The 24,001-nt window shown below is 39.5% G+C and overlaps 1 protein-coding gene across 1 annotated transcript in view; it reads right to left on the bottom strand.

Moving 5' to 3' along the window:
* The window catches only part of LOC119736650 (serine/threonine-protein kinase STK11-like), a 60,285-nt gene that overhangs the window by 25,056 nt on the left and 11,228 nt on the right, over positions 1 to 24,001 (bottom strand). Inside the window, exons 2-6 of the mRNA XM_038210666.1 lie at positions 18,870 to 18,953; positions 17,306 to 17,395; positions 4,122 to 4,254; positions 2,246 to 2,382; positions 900 to 1,027 (exon numbers count right to left, since the gene is read on the bottom strand). Of these exons, the coding sequence (XP_038066594.1) occupies positions 900 to 1,027; positions 2,246 to 2,382; positions 4,122 to 4,254; positions 17,306 to 17,395; positions 18,870 to 18,953 (572 nt within the window). The remainder of the gene's footprint in view (positions 1 to 899; positions 1,028 to 2,245; positions 2,383 to 4,121; positions 4,255 to 17,305; positions 17,396 to 18,869; positions 18,954 to 24,001) is intronic.

The raw sequence follows: 24,001 nt of genomic DNA, 5'->3' as shown, positions 1-24,001 counted from the left end.
TTTGGTGCTAACTACCCTTGCCGCCCCTTCACTGTACAGTAGCCAGCTAAGTCTGCATGTGTTTTGTTTTCGTGAGAGGGGACTAGCTCTGCTCGACTTCAAAAATATACAATGGCAAATTGATTGCAATTTGGTAAATTAGGGAACAGTTGGGCACTGGTACAGAAATAGAATCGCACACCAGCAAAGAGGGCAGCCAGCCACTATGGCATGGCAGTTCTCTTCGGTGATTTTGGTATTTATTTTTTTTCCATGTAGAAATCTTTAGAAACTCCACGTCTCTCATTTGTAAGTTTGCAATCGCTGACAAAAAACATCGCCCGTGTTGAGCTGCAATAAATACAAGTACTCAACGGTAAAATTCTCCGCTTTAGGTGCGAAGGACGTAATCCATCATCCAGGAAATTGTGGTGACCCAGGACGCTACTTTGAAAGCAAATATACAGTCTGGTTCCCTGAACATACGATCCCTTGACGGCTCTTGTTATGATCGCATATCAGGTAGCTGTCACATTAGGCAATTGAAAATGACCAGCAAAGCCCTGCTCTTGTCCGAGTGCAAACTCGAAGCATAGATATTAAATACAGATACTGGACGATAGGCCTTGGGCAAATGCAATTTCAATTTTCAGGGCTGAAAACAAGAATGACGGGCATTTGGTTGGTAAATACAACCATTTTACAAAATGTACACCCGGAAACACCCAAGCTATCTTGACCATCTCCGAGTGTCAACAAATGCATGTTTGGCAAACTTTGCCATTTTTTTGGAATCAGGAGGAATCTTGCCTATTGCTGGTCATGTGATATTGCCTAGTACCTGACCTTATCGATATGTCAGACTAGTCAGAGTCAGGTCGGGGAACAAGACTATAATAGAGCTGGACACTGAATCATACCAGTCAGAAGGTCGGCAAGGAGTGGCGAGATGTTGTCCGGCATGGTGAAGTGACCCTTGCCAATGTTCTCAAACAATCGGTAGATGTTGTCGCCTTCGAAGGGGAATGTTCCAGTGGTGATGTTGAATCTGTGGACGAAAAGAACGTATATATTTTCCGCTTTGTAGGTCTACAAAAAGTGGGTCCTAGTATTAAAGATGTGAGCCCTGTGCTCTTCTCCTGACAAATATTCAAAATGTACGTACAACTTTTGGTTAAAAAATATTTTCGTCAACCAATTCGCGTCGGAGGACGCAATAACACGCACTGGCTGTTTTTATACACAGGCACGAATGCCGGGTTAAAACGTCAATATTGCCTCGACTCGCCTCCGGGTGATGTCTAAACATGTAAACCCTTGTGTCTTTTCTAGACACACACAAAGTTTGTGAAGTCTGTGTGCGGATCTTGTCCGTGTGATCTGATACACCGTGCCCTCTAGAGACATGCACACAATGGGAACAAAAGATTGTATACGTCTCCACAGGGCAATTTCTACAGATGAATACGTCTCCACAAGGTTTTCACGAAATAGATATATGGATTTTACTCAAAAATTAGGAATTTCCAAGGTATGTTGATCCGTCACAAGTGGTAGAGTTTTAGAAAAGGGATATTAATTTCGAATTTCAGCCAAGGAAATTCATTCTGGTTAAAATAAGACCATTTAGAAGCTGTACTTTCAAACTTGAAAACTTTAGTACACAAGAACAAAGAAATGTCTCCACAAGGATACAATTTCTGTATGTGTGTTGATCCTGAATTGGCCGTTGTGCACGGCCTATTGTTCAACAACTTACGCCCCGGTGCACACCTCAGAGTATTGAAACATATGAGGTTTCGGCAAGAAATATCGTACAAATGCTGTTGAAATGACTCCCACAAATCAGTAATTGTGGCATCTGCTGTATATCAGAAGTTGGCTGGTAAATGTCGCCTTTTTGCAAAATCGACATTTTCGGAAAAAATAATCCCGGCGCAAAGTGGTTAACAATTTTGGGAAATCTGCAACCCTGTGAAAAAAAGGCTTTTGTTTTGTGCATAAATGAACCCACCCTGGAGATAGAGCCGAGTTACTGCAGGGCCGCAACTAACTTGAATTTTGTAAAAACATAATTTAGTAACCAAACGTCCGTGTATTTTTTTGTTCGACGTCTCATTCAAAAGTGAACAACTAGACAACGGAGACTCTTTTTTGCAATGAAATTTGAAATAGCAAATATACAATAGGAGAATGTATTTTTAAATAAGCTATTTTCTTAGAATTTAGATTTTTATTGAGGGAAAAGAATTAAGGCAATACTCACAGTGTGATACCAGATGACCAGACATCCACCTTGAATCCTGAGAAACATTCAAGTCCGTTGGCAATCTCTGGTGGTTGGAACGCCGGCGAACCTTGGCTCGTCCGACACGTATCATCTTTGGTATAGAGGTCAAGTAGCTGGAGGGAAACAGGAAAGAAGGCAAAAATTCAATAAAATATAGCCATGTTTTTATATTAAAATACATTCCTAAATACCTAAGGCCGATTAAAAAAAACCCCAAAAAACAGTTGATCGTCCCCGCCGCATCCTTTTTTGAAGATGCATCATTTTTTTATTTCATATTTTTTCTCTCACCTCAAAAAGCTAACTTTTTCTTGTACAATATTTATTTTGTCTATACTTACATTACTATAATTAGGAAAGCTAATTGCAAGCTTGCGGTCATTTGAACCAAAGTTGGCAGCCATTTTTAATTTAACTTGGCAGCCATCTTGGAAAAAATAATATAAAAAAATACAAAAAAAAGGCCCTCATCCTCCCCTCTTTGAAAAAAAAAAACCTGGATGATCAACTGGGTTATTTTTTTACTTGGTTTAAGACAATTTACCCATTTTTACATGTACTGGTCGAGAGCCTATCACGTGGGTGGTTTTAAACGGTTGATGAAACACCGACTGGTTTCAAACACTTTTTTTCCCCAGAGTCACATGAAATTTGGACTCCTGTGAAATCTGTTCCCTTTACCATTCTGTTGGTTGAACCATCAAATGTGACCAGTCACTCTCCTCATTATATTCACTTGGGCAATACTAATGAGTCCAGATTTCATAGAGTCCTAAATTTACGCTACACCGGCACCCAGTGGCGTATCCAGAGGGGGACAGAGGGGGCACTCTGCCCCCCCCCCCCCCCCCCCCGCCGGCTATTTTTAACAACATTTTTTGTTCAGCAATTATTTTAATATTAGAGAGTTCCGACATCAATCCCAAAACGGAAAACCCGCTAAAAAAAACATGACAATGCGCCTTAAAAATGGGGATATAATTTGCAGTATGCATAATATTGGTCAGTTTTGAAGAGCGCCCCCATTTGGAAGGTGGGTCCCCCCCCCCCCCACACTATTTGATTTTATGGGAGGCCAAGTGCCCAGAGAAAAAACATGTCTACATTTTGGCGCGGATGTGCGGTGCCCCCTGACATCCAAAAGCTGGATATGCTACTGCCGACAACGCTGCATTTTGCGCCGCATAACGCAGCACGGTCAAGAAAAGTCTGGAAAGAATGCATTCAACATGATGATTACGATTAAGACATGAAGCACACATTTGTTTTGGCCCCCCAAAATGGCACCCTACAAGCTCATGTATAGTGACTTCAGCCTAAAATGGAGTGAGATGGCCTAGCGGTTAAGAGCACTGGACTCATGCTCTGGTGTTTCAGAGGCAACATGGCGTGGGTTCGAGCCCGGCCTGGACCCTTGTGCCCTTAAGCAAGGCACTAAACCGTTATTGCTTCGAATGGACGTAAAGCCGTAGGTCCCGTGTGTTGTGTAATGCACGTACATGTAAAAGAACCCAGTAATGTTATCGCTAAGAGAAGGGGTTCGCCAGAGTTTCTGGCAGTTATCCTCATACATATGAGGCTGCAAGGAAGGACAGGTCTAAAGTTGGTGCGATATTTTTAAGTGAATTTTACCGACTCAACCAGAACCAGAACCAGATATCTACCAACTATCCAGTCAGTAGATAGATCGTGGAAAAGAATCTACATAACTTAAAGTACATCAGGATCTAAAGACTAAATGGCACTTAGGATGGGGACATTTGGGTGCTAGGGTGGGGGGCCGTGGGTGCGTGAGTGGGGTGGGGGAAGGGGGGAGGGGATAGTGAAGGTACAACCTCATTCCCACGTTTACCTCTGCCACTCCAAGATCGGAGATCTTGAGGGTTCCGGAGGTTGTCAGTAGCAGGTTGCTGGGTTTGATGTCTTTGTGTATGATGCCCTGGCTGTGAATGTACTCCAGACCATTGGCCAGCTGCACAAAATATCTGCACCAAAAACGAAATAGAGACAAAGTATGATTTATTTATAGGATCTTAAAGAGAATATACATCATTTGCTTTTGCTGTATTTTTCAGAAATAAATGGATTTGGAGGGTTGGTAATTATAGCGAATATTGTTACACTGACTTTCTTGACGTTTTGGGCTCGTAGATATTATAAAACCAAGAAAAACAACCATTTTCCCGTCGTCTGGTTCCCTGACTCCATTTAAGATGAAACAGAGCAATTTATAGACATTTGGGAATTGTTAGTTCAAGGAACCAGCCTAGCTGGCTTGTACCCGTTCATAGGTGTGTAATCAATTGGACACAATGCGGACTAACTCAATATGGTCAATTAGGGCCAGTATTTAAAAAAAAACACCAGTTTTTTCCAACGCTGGTCAGCCGACCAGCGTTGGAAATTGATATGAAAATACCACTTTTCTTGAAAATGACAGTATACCAGGTGCCATGATTTTACAGGATGTTTTAGACTGTCATTCACTAATAGTCCAGCAGTCCAGCAAGGTATTTCAAAATAATGTGATAGTTTCATTTTTTGATGTTTGCAAATGTTGTATTTTCCCTTAAATGGGGCCTGTAAGCCATTTATGTCGATTCTATATACCATTTGTATGTAAAATCTGAATAGGTGGTGGGGGGGGGGGGGGGGGGGCCGGCTGACGTCATCTGATGAAAACGTCATCAACATCAAGACATCTGTACAAGAAAGCAGGATGTCGTGGGTTCAAGTCCCACCCGATTGATTTTTTTTTCAACTTTCACTTGGGAGATAACACTGAGTATGTAGTGTTTAAACGTTGGTGACGGGCAAAACCTAATTTGGGTTACATCACCCGACACAAAATTCCATCTTATCAATAATTGATGAAAACGTCTATTTTTTTTCCACACTAGTTTTTCACTTGTTGTTATGTGATAGCATTCAGCACTCCAGACTCGAGAACCGTACATATGGGAGCTACAATGTATAAGTAAATGTGAACGAATTCCCCGACGGCCGCGCCTACATGCACCGATACCTATAATATCAAGCACACTGATTGATATGCTCTATTGTTGGACTCATGCCAATTACACAACAGTATAGCTATTTATATCACATGATTTGGGGTGAGCTTTTGCGTACGTGTAAAGATGCTACAAACTAATGCACAGAAAAGATCTGTCAATATCACGAGTTGCAGGTTACCAGCCAAAATGTCATGGAATGGATATCAAAACTGACTGGTTCTCCACTAACGGCGGATCCAGGGTGGTGTGTCGTGGGCGTTTGCCCTGCCGGCAGCGACCGAACTTTTCTCAAATAAAGCCATTTTTCTCTTGAGAGAGCCCTTCTGTCTCCCCCCTCCCCCCCGGCACACCCTACCCATCCCCATCCCCCCCCCCCCCCCCCCCGGCAGTCTAGATCCGCCCTAATCCACTGATTTTTGGAAGAAATAATGGATGTTTTTTATGGCCTGGGAAGAAATGGGCCATGTCCAGAAATGGGTAGCCTCTGTGGCTACAGCTATTAAACATATGATCCTATGGGGAAAACGAAAACCATAGCCAAAAACTATCCAATTTGAGCATGGCTGCATGACCTTATTAAAAGGGCCTATACTTGAGTGGACCATTTGCAGCTATCCAAAAAGTAATGCCCAAATTACTGTTAAAGGGAATATACATCATTTGCTTTTGCTGTAATTTTCAGAAATGGATGGAATTGGGGGGTTGGAAATATATAGCAAATATAGTTACACTGACTTTTTTGAGGTTTTGGGTTCGAAAATGCTATAAAAACCAAGAAAAACAATCATTTTCCTGTAGTCTGGTTCCCTGACTCCATATAAGAAGAAACAGAGCAGTTTACATACATTGGGGAATTGCAAGGTCAGGGAACCAGTCTAGCTGGCTTGTACCTGTTCATAGGTGTGTAATTGATTGCAAACAAGTGCGATGGTCAATTGGGGCCAGTATTTGAAAAAAAGCCAGTTTTTTTCCAACGCTGGTCGGCCGACCAGCGTTGGAAATTGATACAAAAATACCACTTTTCTTGAAAATGACAGTATACCAGGTGCCATGATTTTACAGGATGCTTTACACTGTCATTCACTAACAGTCCAGCACTTGAGGTATTTCAAAATGATTTGGTGAGTTTTATTTTTTTATGTTTGCAAATGTTGTATTTTCCCTTTAAAAAGCTTACTTTTGGTTTAAAGATAGTACTGACACTAAACTCCCTGTGAAATTATTCCTTCTTGCATGCTGTCATTTTCAAGAAAACAATAACAGAAGGTTATTTCCAAAGATGTGTCACGTGACACATTTTGAAACTTCCATTTGTACATGTACTTGGTTTGTAATTGGGCGAATCCGTAAATGGGTGCAATCGTTGAAATGATCGACGCACACGCGCGGCTGCTATTATTCGTCGATTCAGTGTGTGACACCACGTAGCTGCAATCGGCTACATGAGAATCGTGTCCCAAATGCTGATTTCGGGATTGTGTCACAAGAGGGCGCAATTCAAAATACGACACAGCAACATCTGAACTGAAATCAAGATCCAGAATATTGTGTTAAAATTATCGAAATATACAGCATTCACAGAGCTAAGACTTCATCGGGTTAGTTGTTAGGTGCCCGTCATTAGAGTTTGAGCACTTCTGTTACTAGCCCCATAAATGTGGCCAATTTACTGGACTACCTCTGTAAATAAAGGCCACGCTTCCACCGTGTACAAAAACATGTAGAACTTTGTCAAATTTTGAGTTTCAAATTTAGGCTTAGTTTGTAGTTTATTTTTGCTTTAGAAGCATACCGGTACTAACCCTCTTCATAGGCTAATCAGAAAGTGCTGCCTTTTTCAGATGTCTACTTTTCGTGAAATTTCATGTTGAAATTTTGATACGCAAACGTGTGCAAACGAATCTGGTAATTTCACCAAAAATAGACATCTGAAAAAAGCAGCACTTTCTGATTAGCCTATAAAGAGGGTGAGTATGCTTCTAAAGCAAAAAAAACCCTACAAACTAAGCCTAAATGTGAAAATCAAAATTTGACAAAGTTCTACATGTTTTTGTACATGTTCCAAGTGTGGCCTTTATTTACAGAGGTAGTCCAGTAAATTGGCCACATTTATGGGGCTATTCTGTTACCTTCTTCAAACGAAAAAATTCACAGTCACTTAATGACAAATGGTCCTAGAAGTTTCTACCTTTAAATGTACATTGTACCATGACAATATGGCTTAAAATGCTCTACTGGAGATATGCATAATGAAAGGAATTAATCTTTCAAGGACAGTACTCAAATGAAAACATGTATGATATACCCAGTAGTACATGTACATACTCTGCTATTCTCAAAACAAGCTCGCTAATTACATGTTTACGGATGTACATGTCTTATACTTGTAAATGCTGTGTACACGTAATATGGTACATAGGTGAATGAGGTTGCAGCATCCAGTTTCGTTGCCATGGCAACTCGGACGAGGTGATTGTTATCAGCGTCAGGTTGCCTTCTCATGTTGCACTCTGCTGGAATTCCACTTGCGTGACTTGCTTGTAGGGCATCGTCTGACAATCCTTTGGGTCTGGAATCCTCTTATTTTTCTCCTCTTTTTTCAGTTGGTTGCAAAATTAGGCCACTCGAAATTTTGTGTTTATCGTTAAAGCTCAGTGTGCAATTTTTACTAAGAATTAGCTTAAAGTTGCATTCCCGGAGCTCTTTAACAATTCATTATTTTCTATTAAAAGCCTAACCCCCTAGACTTTTGTTGATGAATGGAGCAACATTTCAGAGATGACAGCTCCCTCCCCAGTAAACACTCCCTCTCCATCATGATTTTTGATTTTTTTTTTTGGGGGGGGGGATTCAGAGTCTTTGATTTTTGTCCTTGTTCAATGCTTTCAAGGGGCATCAAGTTCTACGTAGTGTAATTCGGTAGTGGCTAAGATGTACCTTCTTTTAATAGTGTGAAATCCCCCTGGTGGATGTGGAAGCATCTGGGAGGGGGGGGGGGTGTTCAGGGTTAATGGTTAAAAAAAAGTCCAATGTCAGGCCAAAACAGCAGGTAGTTTATCTCAAATACAGCATATTAGAGTTTTTCCCAACAATGTTGGGAATGTTGCCAAAATTCTGGATCGACCAAAATTCTACCACTTTGCGTTTTAAACTAAATGCCTTTTCAGATTGCGAAGTGCTATCTGGGTGCAAGTGGGATACGTTGGTTCATTAAATAATTATAGCGTGACATACCGGTACAGTACGCAAATAATTGCATGTCACGTTATTAATATTCACGAACCAACCCACTTGCGACTAGGTATGGTTTCCCTTTCAGATATGGGTCATTCCTTTTCCTGTTACCTTGGTACTTTAGTTTTGTCATTCAAGTATCATTACGAATGACGTCAAATAAGTTTTTTTATTAGTTGGGTGAGTAGTTTGTTATTAATCACTCTTGGAAGACGACTGCATTAAAGGGAATGTACATCATTGGCATTTGCTGTAATTTTCAGAAATTAACTATTTGAGGGGTTAGTACATGTATAATGGATCAAATATTGTTACACTGACATGTTTGAAGTTTTGTGATGGAAAATGCTGGAAAAACCAAGAAAAAACAAAAATGTTCAAGTAGTCTGGTTCCCTGACTCCACTGAAGATGAAATGGATCAATTTACAGATGCCGGAAAATTGTAAGGTAAGGGAACCAGTTGTAGCTGGCCTGCACCCGTTCATGAACATGTAACCAATAGCAAACAAAATTTGGACTGAACAAAATTGTAAATTTGGAGCAGTAGTTGAAAAATAATTAGGTTTTTCCAACGGTGGTCGGCCGACCATTGTTGGAAATATATACAAAAATACCATTTTCTTGAAAATGACTTCACACCAGGTGCCATAATTTTATAGGATGCTTTAGACTGTCATTTACCAACATCCTAGTAAGGTATTTCGTAAAAACTTTGTAGTTTTATTTTTCGATGTTTGCTAATGTTGTATATTCCCTTTAACCCTAAAAGGGCCGGGGGGGGGCGGAATCCGCCCCCCCCCCCTCAACATTTTCCGCCATAGCTTCTAAAAAAATTTTTTTCGCGACCCGAGCTGTTATGACTTTTTAGCCTCGAGCTTTGCGCATCTTTTGATACCAAAAACATAAAAATCGGACCACGGGTTAGCCTGTAGCGAAAAATTTTCCGGCGCTACGCGCCGTAAAAACTGAATTTTCGCATATATGTCGTGTACACCGAGCAGAATTGCCATTCATACATATGAATAATTAATTAGCCATAACTCAAAACCCTTTGACCTATAGTCATGAAATTTCTTGGGCATGTTTAGGAAGAGTTGCTCTATGCATGTGCTGAGTTTCAAAATTTTCCGTCGCTCGATGGCCGAGATCTTAGGGGGGGGCGGAATCCGCCCCCCCCCCCCCCCCCCCCCCCCCCCCCCCCCCCCCCCCGGCTGAGAGATGGTCAAAATAACCCGGCCCCTTTAGGGTTAAGGAGTGCATCAGAAATATAAAATCATAGGTCAGATGTAACGAGGACGGGGAAAAAGAGAACCCCAAATTTATAAAATGACCCATATAGATGCTTTTTGCTTTCAGCTTGTGGTAGAACTCCTTGAGCAACGATCAACAAAAGGTCACATGATATTGCTTGCATAAAGAACCAAAGGTTGTTTCTCTTATAATATTTTGTTGTTGTCATCAATTAATACTCTGAGGAATTATAAAATGTACCATGGTCCCGCTAGCAAAAAAAAAAAATTATCAATTACAAAAAATTCCTGGTGATGATCCTTGGCCTTTGAAATCTCATGATAACGACATCATTATGTTCTGGGTTAAACTGTCTGTGAATGTCTCTGATATAAACATGGACTTTAGGTATTTTTAAGTGGCTCGGAAGTCCGTTTAATTCAAACCTGGAGACAGTCTGTGAGAGACTTTTATCTATCTGTATAAACTGATAACATTTTTGGCAAGTGCATGGCGACAAAATCACCCTGTTTAAAGGGAATGTACATCATTGGCTTTTGCTGTAATTTTCAGAAATGAACTATTGGAGGGGTATAATAATAGATCAAATATTGTTGCACTGACATGTTTGACGTTTTGTGTTTGGGAATGCTGGAAAAATCAAGAAAAACAAAAACGTTCAAGAAATCTGGTTCCCTGACTCCACTTAAGATGAAATGGATCAATTCATAGATGCCGAAAAAATTGTAAGGTACCGGTAAGGGAACTAGTCTAGCTGGCCTGCACCCGTTCATGAGCATGTAACCAATATCAAACAAAATTTGGACTGAAAAAAAATGGTAAATTTGGAGCAGTAGTTGAAAAATAGTTAGGTTTTTCCAACGGTGGTCGGCTGACCACCGCTGAAAATGTATACAAAAATACAATTTTCTTGAAAATGACTTCACACCAGGTGCCATAATTTTATAGGATACTTTAGACTGTCATTTACCAACATCGAAGTAAGGTTTTTTCATAAAAACTTGGAAGTTTTATTTTTCGATGTTTGCAAATGTTGTGTATTTCCTTTAAAGGGAGTATATAGAAATACAATGTAGGCGACTTTGTTGTTTCTGTGTTGGAAAAACCTACACTTGTAGGATGCACAACTCCGTGACAAGCAGTACCATCTTTAACCCTAATTCCCTAGTCATTTATGCTAGGATGAAACCTCAATTCTGCAAAATCCTCCAACTGCCTCCATGTAAAATTTGCACACAAACAGCCTCAATCTTGCAAAAGTCCCATAATTTCTTGAATGTGGTCCTTAGAGGGGTGACCACTGCCTCAATCCTGCAAAATCCTCCAGCAATCACTGCCAATATGTTGAGGCAGATCCAGCGACATCCTGGAGCAGTGCGGAGGATTTCAAGTACAATCTAGGCCTTAATTTATGCATGCACGGCTGAGCATAAACAACACAAGGTTCAGCCCAAGACCTTGCAGGGTTTGAACCTGTGTGCTCCGGATTGCCGCTCCAGTGCCCTACCAACTGAGCTATCCAGCTCTATGTCAACTGGCGGTTCCCTATTTTGTCAATATCTTTTGTCCAAGGGGCGCTAGTCAGAAGCCACCTAGTCAGTCACCCGTTGTGGGTCATTTGATGAAAAAAAAAGAGATTTTCTTTACAAAACAGTGAAAAACCCAAAACAAACATGTATGATTCAGACCTGGTAGAATATAGACCATTATCATGTTGCGGCCATCTTGAATTTTTTTCCCATTCAAATCAAAGTAACCAAAGCGAGGCTGGAAGGAAAAATAGTCTGGTTCCTTTTTGCACAAAAAACATTATTGTTCAGTACTGTTATTGGATACAGAGAACATGACTGAAATGGTGGCAGCATGATAAAGGTCTATTTTCCACCTGGAAGTTTCTAATCTCACTTCATGTAAGTTTGCTTTTTTTACAAAAACTGTTTTGTTTCTCTAGGGGTGTGCATTTACAGGTAGTACGAGAACCGGGTATCCGAATGAAAAAAAATATGGGTATGCGGGTACCTGTAAGTGTTAACCCTAACAGTACTCAACCAATCAAACCCCAACGGCATGTTTTGTTGGAATCTGTCAGGATGGGTACAGTTGTACAATGGGTTGGCATACCTCCAGAAATCAGAAATATATGTGTGCATGTTTCCCATAATGTGTTGGAATTTGCCAGGATGGGTATGGTTCCTAGTCAATCATGCTAGGGAGTTGGAGAAAGCCAACCCCAAAATTCAAAACTACAGAAGTTGCTGTTCAGATTTTTCATAAAGGTCCGCATGATAATACCACCACATTTACAAATGTATGCGTCGATACAAGATACGAGTGCGTACAGGGAGCTTTATAGCTTTACGGTGTAAACTGCAACTGTTGCGAGTGTCATTAACAAGTAATATGTTTTGATTTCCAACGTGGCCTGGTTTTCATTTGTAAAATCCCTCACAAATGACATTCAAAACTTTTCTTTTTCATTGTCTGAGAAGTTACTAAGTAATTCATCACGTTGGTTGCGGGTAACCGATCCCATTATCTGGAACCGGTTCCTGACATCAACGGTCAGGTACTCAGGTACCCGGTTCAAATGCACATCACACCTAGTTTTCTCTTTTGATGAACAGCAAATGTACGTAAACCTCATGTATTGTTAAAATGGGTCCCTGGGAATTTTCAGCCATGCTTTTACTATGTAGCAATCAGTTAGCTGTATCAAAAGCAGAATGCACACATACCGGTAGCAAAATGGTACTAGGGAAAAAAAGCTGTCCAAACCAGAAAAAAATAATTTGCTGCACCGTTGCTCCAATTGGCTGAGCAAGGTCACTGTCTCTTCCGCCAATGTCAATTCCGCCATTTCCACCGAAATTGGATCGAACGGAACTTCCGGTGCACTTTACCTTACTCCATGTCACTTAACATGACAAAACTGCAAGTGTTTACAAATGTTTTTGCAGTATATGCTACGAGGACGGCTTATCATAAATGTGTACATCTCTAGGAAACGTTCTTTTGAGATGAACAGTCATGCGGAAACCTAGATACATCTGTAAACCGACTAGGTCAGATGAAATAAGGCCATGAACCTCAATCTAGCAGCGTTGCTGTGATTTAACCGCAAAATATGCAACGTGCGGTACAGCTTACAGGCAACCCGGCGCAAACAGAACATCTCGCTCTCCGACCACGATATTGATTCCCTCTCACTGTCGTGTTCCGTCGGTCTCCTCTTACGAGGCAACGCCATCGCGACGACGGGAAAATAGACTTGGCGCAAGGATTCTAAAAATCCCTTTAAAGTGGCGCTGGATACGCAGGTGCCCCTTTAATACCCAGAGTGCAGGTGGGGACCTTCATAGCACTTCCTCATCTAGAATTTCACTTTCACCACAACAAAACAAAAACATTGTTCAGTTTGATAGCCAGGTTACAAAAATGGATCATAATATTTTAGCTACCTGTACATGTACCTGTAGAAATGAATACTACATTGTACATGTAAATGGGCATTTTTTGTTTATAGTGCGGTGAACTGTCACTTTCGTCAATTTAAACCTTTATGGAAAATACTCGAGTGACCCTGAATTCGCACAATATGCGACATGTCTGCAATAACGCCACCTGCCATTTTCTACTGATTATTATTTTGTGTGGACTGATATGCCAAATAAATCGTAAGATATTTAATGGCAAAGTAAATATTAAAGACAAGTTTGTTATACCTAATTTCTTTTCCTTTTTTATCGTCATCAACAGTATATGCCTGTCCATACATGTGGACAGTCTTTTAAACAATGACCTTGTGTCGATTGACATGCGCAACAAATACAGGTATGACACAAACAGTAAAATGAAAAAAACTGCGGGAAATAGCAAAGAAGACTTATGACATATCAAAACAACATCTACGTCTATTTAACCACATGGCTTTGCCGATACATGTAAAAATGAATGCCTCAACTCGGAAGCACTTGAGCCAAAACCGAAAGTAAATATCGCACAATGGATGTCAAGGACTTGCAAGTCATACCTGGCGTGTGCATTGTTTAACATCACGTTTTTGCTAAACTAGTTCCTTTCTCATGTGCATCCCTTTGATATCTGTTGCTGCCTATTTCTCCTACTTACTATGTTCTGTTCCCATGTATCATACGGTACATGTATATTCAGCATAAATTTCAAGCACACATTGGCTGAAGTACCAATTTCACATCAAGTTCGCACCAATTTTGCAATAATTTTGTATAAATTTGGCACATACATGTATTTTAGCACCGTTGCACAAAGTTTCGCAGAGAACGTTTTGTGAATTCGGACGCAAATGCGAATGTGAATGCAAACATGCGAATTTGTTGTTCAAAAATTTCCAATCACGTTAGCAGCGTTAAGATTCACTTGCAATGTACTGTACCTACATTGTAAGTAAACGGTATGGTACACGGTACATAATCTGTCCTTGCCATTTACAACTTTGTGTTGGTCTTAAAATTGTCAATTTCCGATGGTATGTTTACATGCCACTATCAGTTTCCAAAATGCACCATACATACATGTAGTAACTGTCGTTGAGGACAATGTTAAGAATCGATATACATGTAGGTAGACCGTACACCTTGCAATTGATTAATCGAAGCCATCTCCACTGAAAAGGGAACAATTTATCAATTTAAAAATAATCGTAAACTGGCAGGCCGAAAAAACCCAGGTAGATGTCTGCTTTAACTTCATGCATCTAGGCATTAATATTGACACAAAATTTCAACTCTAGTCCCCAAAGTCAACAAACAGCACTGAAGAGTAAACATACAAATCTTCAAACGGGGGAAGGTTGTCAATTTCAAAGCTCCTAAAATATTTTTCTAACCTATCGGCGATTCAGTGTGTAAATGTTGTACATTTATCATGTTTATACATATAAACATGTACAGTACATCATACTTGTACATGTATCATGCGCATAGATTGTATTGGCATGTATAAACATATATGTAGGTGCTCTGTTTCTAAAAATGTGTTGTTGGCACGTTTCCAGGAATCCATGGCGACTAGGGAGAGCTAGCAAAGTGCAAATCTCGCGTTACAAAACATTACTTTTGCAGGTCACTGGAAACTGAATACCGGTAAGTGTCAAACAGGCCATTTGAAATGCAAACACACATGTACAGTACATGTTCACCCACTGATTGCAGCAAGGAACATGCAAAACAATACATGTCAATTGCCTCATAGCCTTCTACAGTTAAAAACATTGTCATGAAATTTCTTGCCCAATTTTGATTTTTTTTTTATGAGAGTGAACACAAGGCTTGTGTTGGGCCACTAAAGGGGAGGGCTATGAAAAGAAGGGATAAAAAAGGAAATGTAACCTTGGGGGGAAAAAGGCTAAAAACACTTAGAGAAAGAAATTCATGTAATTATGATGGAACTGGGACTGTTCAATCACGATTTCACATTCATCATGTACACTATACAGTACAATGAATTTGACGCATGCATGGGAAACTTCTGTTACTGTTGCTCTCATCTAAAATTAGCTGCACAAACCACTGGTATTGTACGTGTACATGTAGGTACCATACACATGTACAGGTAGGTACATGTAATCTTTTCACGCCACTGCGTTTTAAAGAAAATCATCAAAACGCGCATAAAAGGCAAGGAGGATTTTTTCTTTACTTTTTGCCCTTTTTACAAATCAAATAACAGTGCAGCAATCCATCAATGCACAGAACTACCGGTAATACACCTGTTGAAGTTTCAGCTCAGTAGACATTTTCATAGTTCCTATGAAGGGGAATTCCTGTACAGTTTTTTTTTACATTTGTGAATACTTAAGATTTGAATGATGTACGTGTGATTTCCAAAAAAATGAAACCAACAACATTGTATTTGTACATGTAAATGTACACGTATCACCGATAGCTAGCTCTTTCAAATAGAACATCCTTGGTGTAAGCTCTAAGCATTTGTAGCTACACAAAAGGCCTTTTTTATGTTATTCCCACACGCAAAGTACAACAAAGAGCACCATTGTCAAGCCTCTACTAAAAATAGACTTGCACCAACATTTCAATTCTCATCTCATGTTGATCCAATTTCTTTGTCATCGTTCTTTTTTGTCCCCCCTCTGCAGGCTATTTTGTTCAAGCACGGTCCGCACTTGGCAGTGGAGTACACACGTTGCCACTTGCGGGCTCGCTGAAGCGTTAACAACCAAACGAGTTTCGCTTGATCAATGTATACATTTCAGCAAGCATGGCGCTACTGAAAGTGTGGCAAAGTGCGAAACTGTTCCCACTTGTGAACGGAACTCGCTAGACGGCGTCACTCAAAATGTGCATCTCGAGTGTGCGCAAGTTTTAAATGGGTGTCTCGATCTGCCCATTGCAGTGCGGTGTTGAATAAAGTTTGATGGTCAAGACAGAGGTGCATTCCATGTGTTCATTTAAAAAATACCGCTGAGAAGTTTGTTGATGCGAAGGAGGTCTGGATGTTGACCATCCATGATGTTTTTCACAAGCATGTTTATTAAGGAGGGAAGGCTGTCCTGCAAAAATTGACACTGCTAAAAACAGTTTTCTTAAAATTAGAAAACATCTTATTTCAAGAAAACTTTTGTCTTTAGATAAGAAACGTTTTCTTGAAACAACATTTATTTTCTTATACATGTATTAAAGATCAGGGGTGTGAGTGACCACTGATAAAAATAACTGAAAACAGCTGAAAAAGGTGTTAAAAAGCTGAACTTTGGAAATTTCCTATACTTTTGTACACAGCAAGTGAGGAAAAAAGCTGAAATCAGCTTTAAAGCTGAGATTTCAAACCTCTGAAAGACATTGAAGAAAATCATTTTTAGCAGTGTAATAGGGGGCCTAATACAAAATAAATTTCCAAAACTTCTCTGAACTAAGCTAAGGGTGCATTCGGGTATCTCACCCGGATCGATTCAGGTTAGTCCCGTGCTGTTCGATCAGCTCTAACTTAATTTTAGGGGCTCACCCGGGTCAGCGACCACCGAGTCAGTGGTGGAAATATGTCACATGCATGAGTTGTTCATTCCAAGAAACTGACAAATATGGTAGCCAGACAGCGGAAATCTCAAGTGGACCCAAAAATCAACTTTATTTGAAGTCTAAAGGTAATTATTTAATGAGTTCATTGCAAATTTAGAGGCTATAATTCCAGCCCAACCTTTTTTTCAGTTTTGCTATTCATATATGAAAAGCAGTAAATCTCAAACTAAGACCCAGTCTGAAACAGGCGTTTTATCAGTGACTACGGTCGCGGCTACAGACATCACGTGAGGATCCTGATGGTCCAAGGTTTGGCCTTCAATTAGCCCAGCTGTTGTGGCTAACCCATCTGCCTTTACCCGAGTCGAATCCGGCTGAGCTACTCGAAACGTACCCTAATAAATGTTAGTGCTGACCAGCTCCAGAAAACACACCCCAGAGACCTGTAACAGAATTGCAAGCCAGCATTTGCAGAAATTGACAGAAATTTGCTGAAATTGACTGTTTGAAGAAGACTCACCCGTGGGACTGCCAGAGAGGAAACCTCTTCTCCGGCGTGTTCTCCAACATCTCTTGTAAACCTCCCATGCAGTACTCCATAATTATATACGTACACACTGAAGTCAAGGACCATTCTTGTTTATTTTTTTGTCTGAAATTTTTTGTCTGAAATTTTTGTTCTGATTTTGAAGTGACAATGCATCAGAAAATGACAAGAAGTAAATTTGGTAACTTGAGGGCAGTACATTTTTTACCAATGATTGTCGGCCGACCATCGTTGGAAATTGATACCAAAATTCCACTTTTCTTGAAAATGACAGCATCAGGTGCCACGATTTTACAGGATGCTTGAGACTATTATTCACTTATAGTCAAGTAAGGTAGATCTATTTCATCATAATTGAGTAGTTTTGTTTTTGATGTTTGATATGCTGTATATATTATTATATTTTAGCTAAAATGTAAGTGAATGGGCAAGGGGAGCCATACACATGATAAAGGATTTCTTTTGGGGGGGGGAATAAACTTATAGGCCACAAAAAAGACCAAATTCCTTGACTTAAGAAGACTTTTTATGATGCTTCTCAACCTCGCTTTATAGATATGCAATTTTAAAACAGAAGAGGATTTCAGCTGATCCGAGGAAAAGTTGCATGACTAAATTAAATTTTTTAAATTCTTTTTTGGGTGGCCAAATTTTGGGCGATCTTGAAGTGTAGGGCCTCTGTTTTGTTTTGATCAAATTAGAGTCAAAAATGTTTTTTTATTGCTCAAAAATCACCTTTACAATCAAAAGCAGACTTTTCTGAATTCTAATGACACCCATTTTGCAATTTTGAACAGATTCTTGGGGTAGAAATCACGATTTTCCTGCGCGGTTTGTGCCTTGCGATTCAGCACGCCGTGCGTGCTCACGGTACATCGCACAGTGATCGCCATCTTCATTTTGCGGGTCGCGTGTTGTCGCCACGCAATTTCATCGTCATTTTTCCCCCAAATTTCCCTCAAAAAATCAAAACCCTGCCCTCTATCTATGACATACATGTTTGTTGAGAATGTCACCAACTAGTTTGGTTGGTCCAATAATTTTAAATAATAATAATATAATAATAACAGGTTCTTATATAGCGCTTTTTACTAAGATCAAAGCGCTTACATTATTATTACCCCTAATCATTGGGCCAATTAAACATTCCATATACCATCTCAGCTCCCTGGGGAGTATACAGCTCGATGCAGCCTGTTAGGCGCAAGGAAGCTAATTCAATCACAATAACCATCACTGCCCTCATAGGTACCCATTTACTCCTGGGTGGAGAGAAGCAATGAGTGACAAAGTGCCTTGCTCAAGGGCACACGCACCATGACCCCGCCAGGACTCGAAACCCATGACCTGCAGCTTTACCCACAGACCACGAATCAGTGCCCTTAACCACGAGGCCACAGCACTCCACAAAGTGGATTTTGTTCCCTTATAGAAACCGCCAAATTTTGCAATGTTAGAATTTTTTTGGGGGGGGGGGGGGGTGATTTGGGAAGTAACTGACGAGGGATCTATGTACATGTGTAAAATCAAAGGATATATCTTCTGTTTCTCTTCGCTGTGAAGGACATCCACCAGCTCAATCACGTTCCTGTGATTCAATCTCTTAAGTAGCTTAATCTCCCTGCAAGGAGGAAAGACAAAAAACAAGCAGCTTAATATAAGCCGGTGAGAAACAGACAAACAGGGTCTTCACATCAGGAGGAGGGTCTTGCAAGAAATTATGGATGCGCCTTACACTTGCATTTCCTGTGCTATTTTTACATTTTTTCTCTCAATAAATATCCAAATGTATGTTCAATTCAAACCAAAAACCGCATTTTTTATCTTCTTCGTTTTTGGTGACTGTCACTCTCTGAAATAAAAAAGGTGTTTTTATTTGGGCACAACAAGATCTGGCTTGCGAGCAGACTGGTTTACAGTGGTCTGTACATTATTGATACTGATTGTGGGGTGGGAACAAGACTACCTTGCAAGAATGGAATTATTAACAAGTTGCAAGTAATTTGAAATTTGTAAAGTAATAATTCAACAATAATACATGTTCATAATAAGGTGGCGCTTATATAGCACTTTTTACCAAAGGTCTCAAAGCCCTTTACAATTGTTACCCTTGTTTATCAGGTCCTGAGACCATTTTTCTCGAGCAGCTCGAGATGAGTGCATTCTGGTCTCTATCCTCACAGGTACCCACTTTAGACGCCTGCTTGCAGAGGCAATTGTAGCGAAAGTCTTGCACAAGAACACAAGCACCATGTCCCCTGTCAGGGTTCAAACCCGCGTACCACGGCACTCGAGCTAAACACCGTATATTGGACCACGGCACTCATACGTGCAAATGTGGGCCGATTTTTTTTTCAGTCGACGTCTCATTCAAAAGTGAATACTTTTGTATTGCTACAAAAGAGCAATTTAGAAAAGGAATCTATTTGTCGTGATGAAACTCAAAAATAGCATGGCTAATGCAACTTTAAAGGGTATCGTTTATCTCAACACGAGAAGTTTGCGATATAAATTTGAATACTCTCTGGTAGCCCGATTACACACTTGTGCATTCTAATGTGAATTCCCAAGACTAATGTTTTTCACATCAAGTGATGTGGGGGCGAGTCTGGAATGTTCGGGTGTCTTCACGCCATTTCCCGTCCACTGTCAATAATGTACTGGAGCTTGGAGTCTGTTATTTAACTTGCCTCAGAATGGCTCAGATCATGCAATACAGAAGCAGTATCTAATGTTCATCTGTCAAACGAGTTATTATTCTCATTAACTCACAAAAGCATAGCTTAAAGGGAATATACAACATTTGCAAACATCTAAAAATAAAACTACCAAGTTTTTGCGAAATACCTTAATAGGATGTTGGTAAATGACAGTATAAAGCATCCTGTAAAATTATGGCACCTGGTATACTGTCATTTTCAAGAAAAGTGGTATTTTTGTATCAATTTCCAACGCTGATCGGCCGATCAGCGTTGGAAACAACTGGCTTTTTTTTCAAATACTGGACCCAATTGACCATTGCACTTGTTTGCAATCGATTACAAACCTATGAACGGGTAAGAGCCAGCTTGACTGGTTCCCTGACCTTACAATTCCCCAATGTATGTAAACTGCTCTGTTTCTTCTTATATGGAGTCAGGGAACCAGACTACAGGAAAATGATCGTTTTTCTTGGTTTTTATAGCATTTTTGAACCCAAAACCTCCAAAAAGTCAGTGTAACTATATTTGCTTTATATTTCCAACCCCCCAATTCCATCCATTTCTGAATATTACAGCAAAAGCAAATGATGTATATTCCCTTTAACCCTAGATGACCAAGCATCCCATATTTCAGCTTGATGTCCCAGTGTCTCCAAAACTTTATTAAAAAACAAACCTGTTTTCTATCATTTTATCCAGATTAATTTTTTTATACATACAACAAAGTACATTTGTCACTGTGAATGCTATGAGTTGAATTTTTGTCTCCAACACTTTCTTTAAAACCTATTTTGCTTTTGAGAAAGTCTCGAAATGTTAGGTTGTCTAAATTTGTCGATTTGTATATTTCACGTCAATCAGGTCAGTAAGTACCGGTAGTTTGCAGCAGTTTTATTCATTTTCATAAAACCTATTTTCATCATTTTTAGTCTGATTAATTGCTTTATTTTAATCTATAAGTTTTGATAAAGTATTGCTTTTTAGTTTTTCATACATTTGCAATATATTTTATATATATTATATATTGTCAATATAATTGTCTTTTTTTGTTTCCAACAAAACTGTGAAGCTATGTAGAAAGGGTTATAATGGCTCCTTTGGACACAATTTTTGTATCAGCAAAACCGTCAAGAAAATTGTACAATTCATGTCCACTATCTTAGAAAATCCACCATTTTGGGAGAACTAAAAAAATGCACGTCCGCCTCCTTCATTTTTTTTCAAAAGGCCAGACAAGAAACTAATTATGTTTTACTCAGCCTACATGTATGTGATATGTGCAAACAAAACCACATTGCTAATTTACTGTTAACACAAAGTCCAAGTTAGAACACTGACATCGACTAACAAATTTCTTATGATGCCAACTTTAATGCTACAGGTTCAGGTACACATTTAGCTCTAAAAAAACTATTTCATCACGCACGTGTACACACACACAAGTTTTCAATTTTCAAAATCGTATTATTTAGCTCGTGAATTGCTTTTTTCACAGCCCTGCTGTTACAGTTAGTACATTCTACCTCCGTTGTCGGCAGGTTGGAATGTTTTTCCGCCACCCTGGGAGTTTTATTAAACGAGTAAACGGACACCTTGGACAAACAAACCTAGACCCTTCAGATCAGACTGGCAACCCCCAGCGACTGCCACGCTAAGCTTGTCAAGCGTTTCGTTTTTGGGGAGAGCCGATTTCAATTACACAGATTGAGTCCTGGTTGGCATTCCAGTTAACATTTGGGTAGAAACTTGAACTTGGAAACATTATCAGCTTGCATTCAGCTCTTCACAATCAGGAGTGGGGGGGGGGGGGGGGGAGGGGGAGGGGGGAGGGAGGGGAGGGGGAAAAGAGATCCCAAAACCCCCCAAAACAAAGGTACATCTATTGTACCCGGCATGTGACACATTTCTTTCCTTTTTACACCATTGTTCGTTTATTAGAAGCCTTCCTGAAATCATCTGGAAATCCTCCAGTGTTCAAAAAACTAACACAGTTTGTCAATCCTACAAAATCCTTGGAAGATCCTGTCAGATTTTGATGGATCTGGGAGTTTAGGGCCAGTAATCGACATTCAAAAATTAGCCGTTACCCAAGCCCGTGATTTTAAAATATAGAAGTTACATGTACCGGTATGTATAAATTCCTGGTTTCCGACTACATAGACCGATTGCGTTCAGCAACCGTCTTTGACGTTTGTGTGTTTTGTTATGTTATCTCTGTTTATCATTGATGGCTGCAGCGCCAACGATCTGAAGAAGAATGTCGCATTACAAAAATTATGCACATGTACTGTATCTAATGTACACAATGTTCAACTGTTAAAACAATACACATCAATACAAATATAGCCAAAAAATAATAAATATGGCATTTTGTACCGGTGAATGGGCAATTAGCTTAAAGGAGCTGAACATTCTAATGCTTAAAGGGAAGATACAACAATTGGCAAACATCACAAAATGAAATGATCAAATTATCACAATATACCTAGCGAATGACAGTCTAAAGCATCATGTAAATTTGTGGCTCCTGGTGTGCTGACATTTTCAAGAAAACTGGTATTTTTCCCAACAGTGGTCGGCCGACCAGCGTTGGAGAAAACTGTTTTTTTTCTTCAAAAACTGCTCCTAATTTTTCTAATTAGTTATTCCACATTTTCAAGTGATTACACACCTGTGAAGGGGTACAAGCCAGCTAGACTGATTCTTCTGGCCTTACAATTCCCCAAAGTCTGTACATTGCTTCGATTCAGTGGGGTCAGGGAACCAGACTACAAGAACATGATTGGTTTTCTTGGTTTTTCCAGCATCTACAAGCCCAAAACGTGAAATAAGCCTAGTTTAAAAATATTTGCTACAACATACTAATACTAATTGCAGCAAAAGCAAATGTTGTACATTCCCTTTAAAACAATACATCAATACATAATATAGCCCAAAAAATACAAATATGGAATTTAAACCGGTGAATGGGCAAGAAGCTTAGTGAAGCTGAACATTCTAATGCTTAAATGTTGCAATAATTTGATCACTGGATGATGTAAACGTACAACCACTTTTAAAGTTGGCAAGCAATGACCATACTCTATTAAATTACAACATGTAACAAAGTACAGAACCTGCTGGATATCAAAATGAATGCATTGTCATTGTAAGAGCTAAATTGCATTCATTCAAATTAATTTAGCTGTGCAAATCCTAAAAGGTTTATAATTACTTGATGGAATATACTGATGAATACATGTAATAACTAATATTATTAGTCACTGTTTGGCCAATGAATTGCTGGTATGGTACATGTAGGTTGACTAGGAAAGCACACAAACAAGTACATGTACATGTATACAGGGCGAGTAAAAAAAAAAAAAAAAACCAAATGTTGGGACCATTGTTTTAGTGAAGTACTGCATGTAGCACTTTCAAAATCTAGGGTATGAAAGTCCAATTCATAAGCTTTCTTTTAGTACAAGAATCATTCAAATCACTCATGTACTTTTCAAGTTATGGAATTTTAAACACAACCACTGTTGTAAGGTTCTGTCCACGGATCACAAAAAGGTAAATGTTCTTTCAGCAAAACGAAAACAAATCACATAGGGATGTGTGTGAATTGTTTTCGTTTTGCTGTTAAAAGAACGCGCACCTTTTTTGTGATCCATGGACAGAACTTTAAAACGGTGGTTATTTAAAATTCCGTAACTTTAAAAGTACATGAGTGATTTGAATGACTCTTGTACTAAAAGAAAGCTTAGGAATTGGGCTGTCATATCCTAGATTTTGAAAGTGCTACATGCAGAACTTCAATAAAACAATAGTCCCGACATTTGGGTTTCGTGTTTTTTTTACTCACCCTGTAATGGGCCTTATTCACGAGTCGGCCATGTTGAATAGAAAGTGAGGTCAAATCTTAATTTTTGGAAATTGCGAAGAGAAATGAAAGCAAGTTAATTCCTAATTAATTCCAGTCGGC

The sequence above is a fragment of the Patiria miniata genome, unplaced genomic scaffold (genome assembly GCF_015706575.1).
Source record: "Patiria miniata isolate m_02_andy unplaced genomic scaffold, ASM1570657v1 HiC_scaffold_3, whole genome shotgun sequence".
Lineage (NCBI taxonomy): Eukaryota > Metazoa > Echinodermata > Asteroidea > Valvatida > Asterinidae > Patiria > Patiria miniata.
Note: the sequence above shows the minus strand (reverse complement) of the source record. Positions and strands in the feature narration are given on the sequence as shown.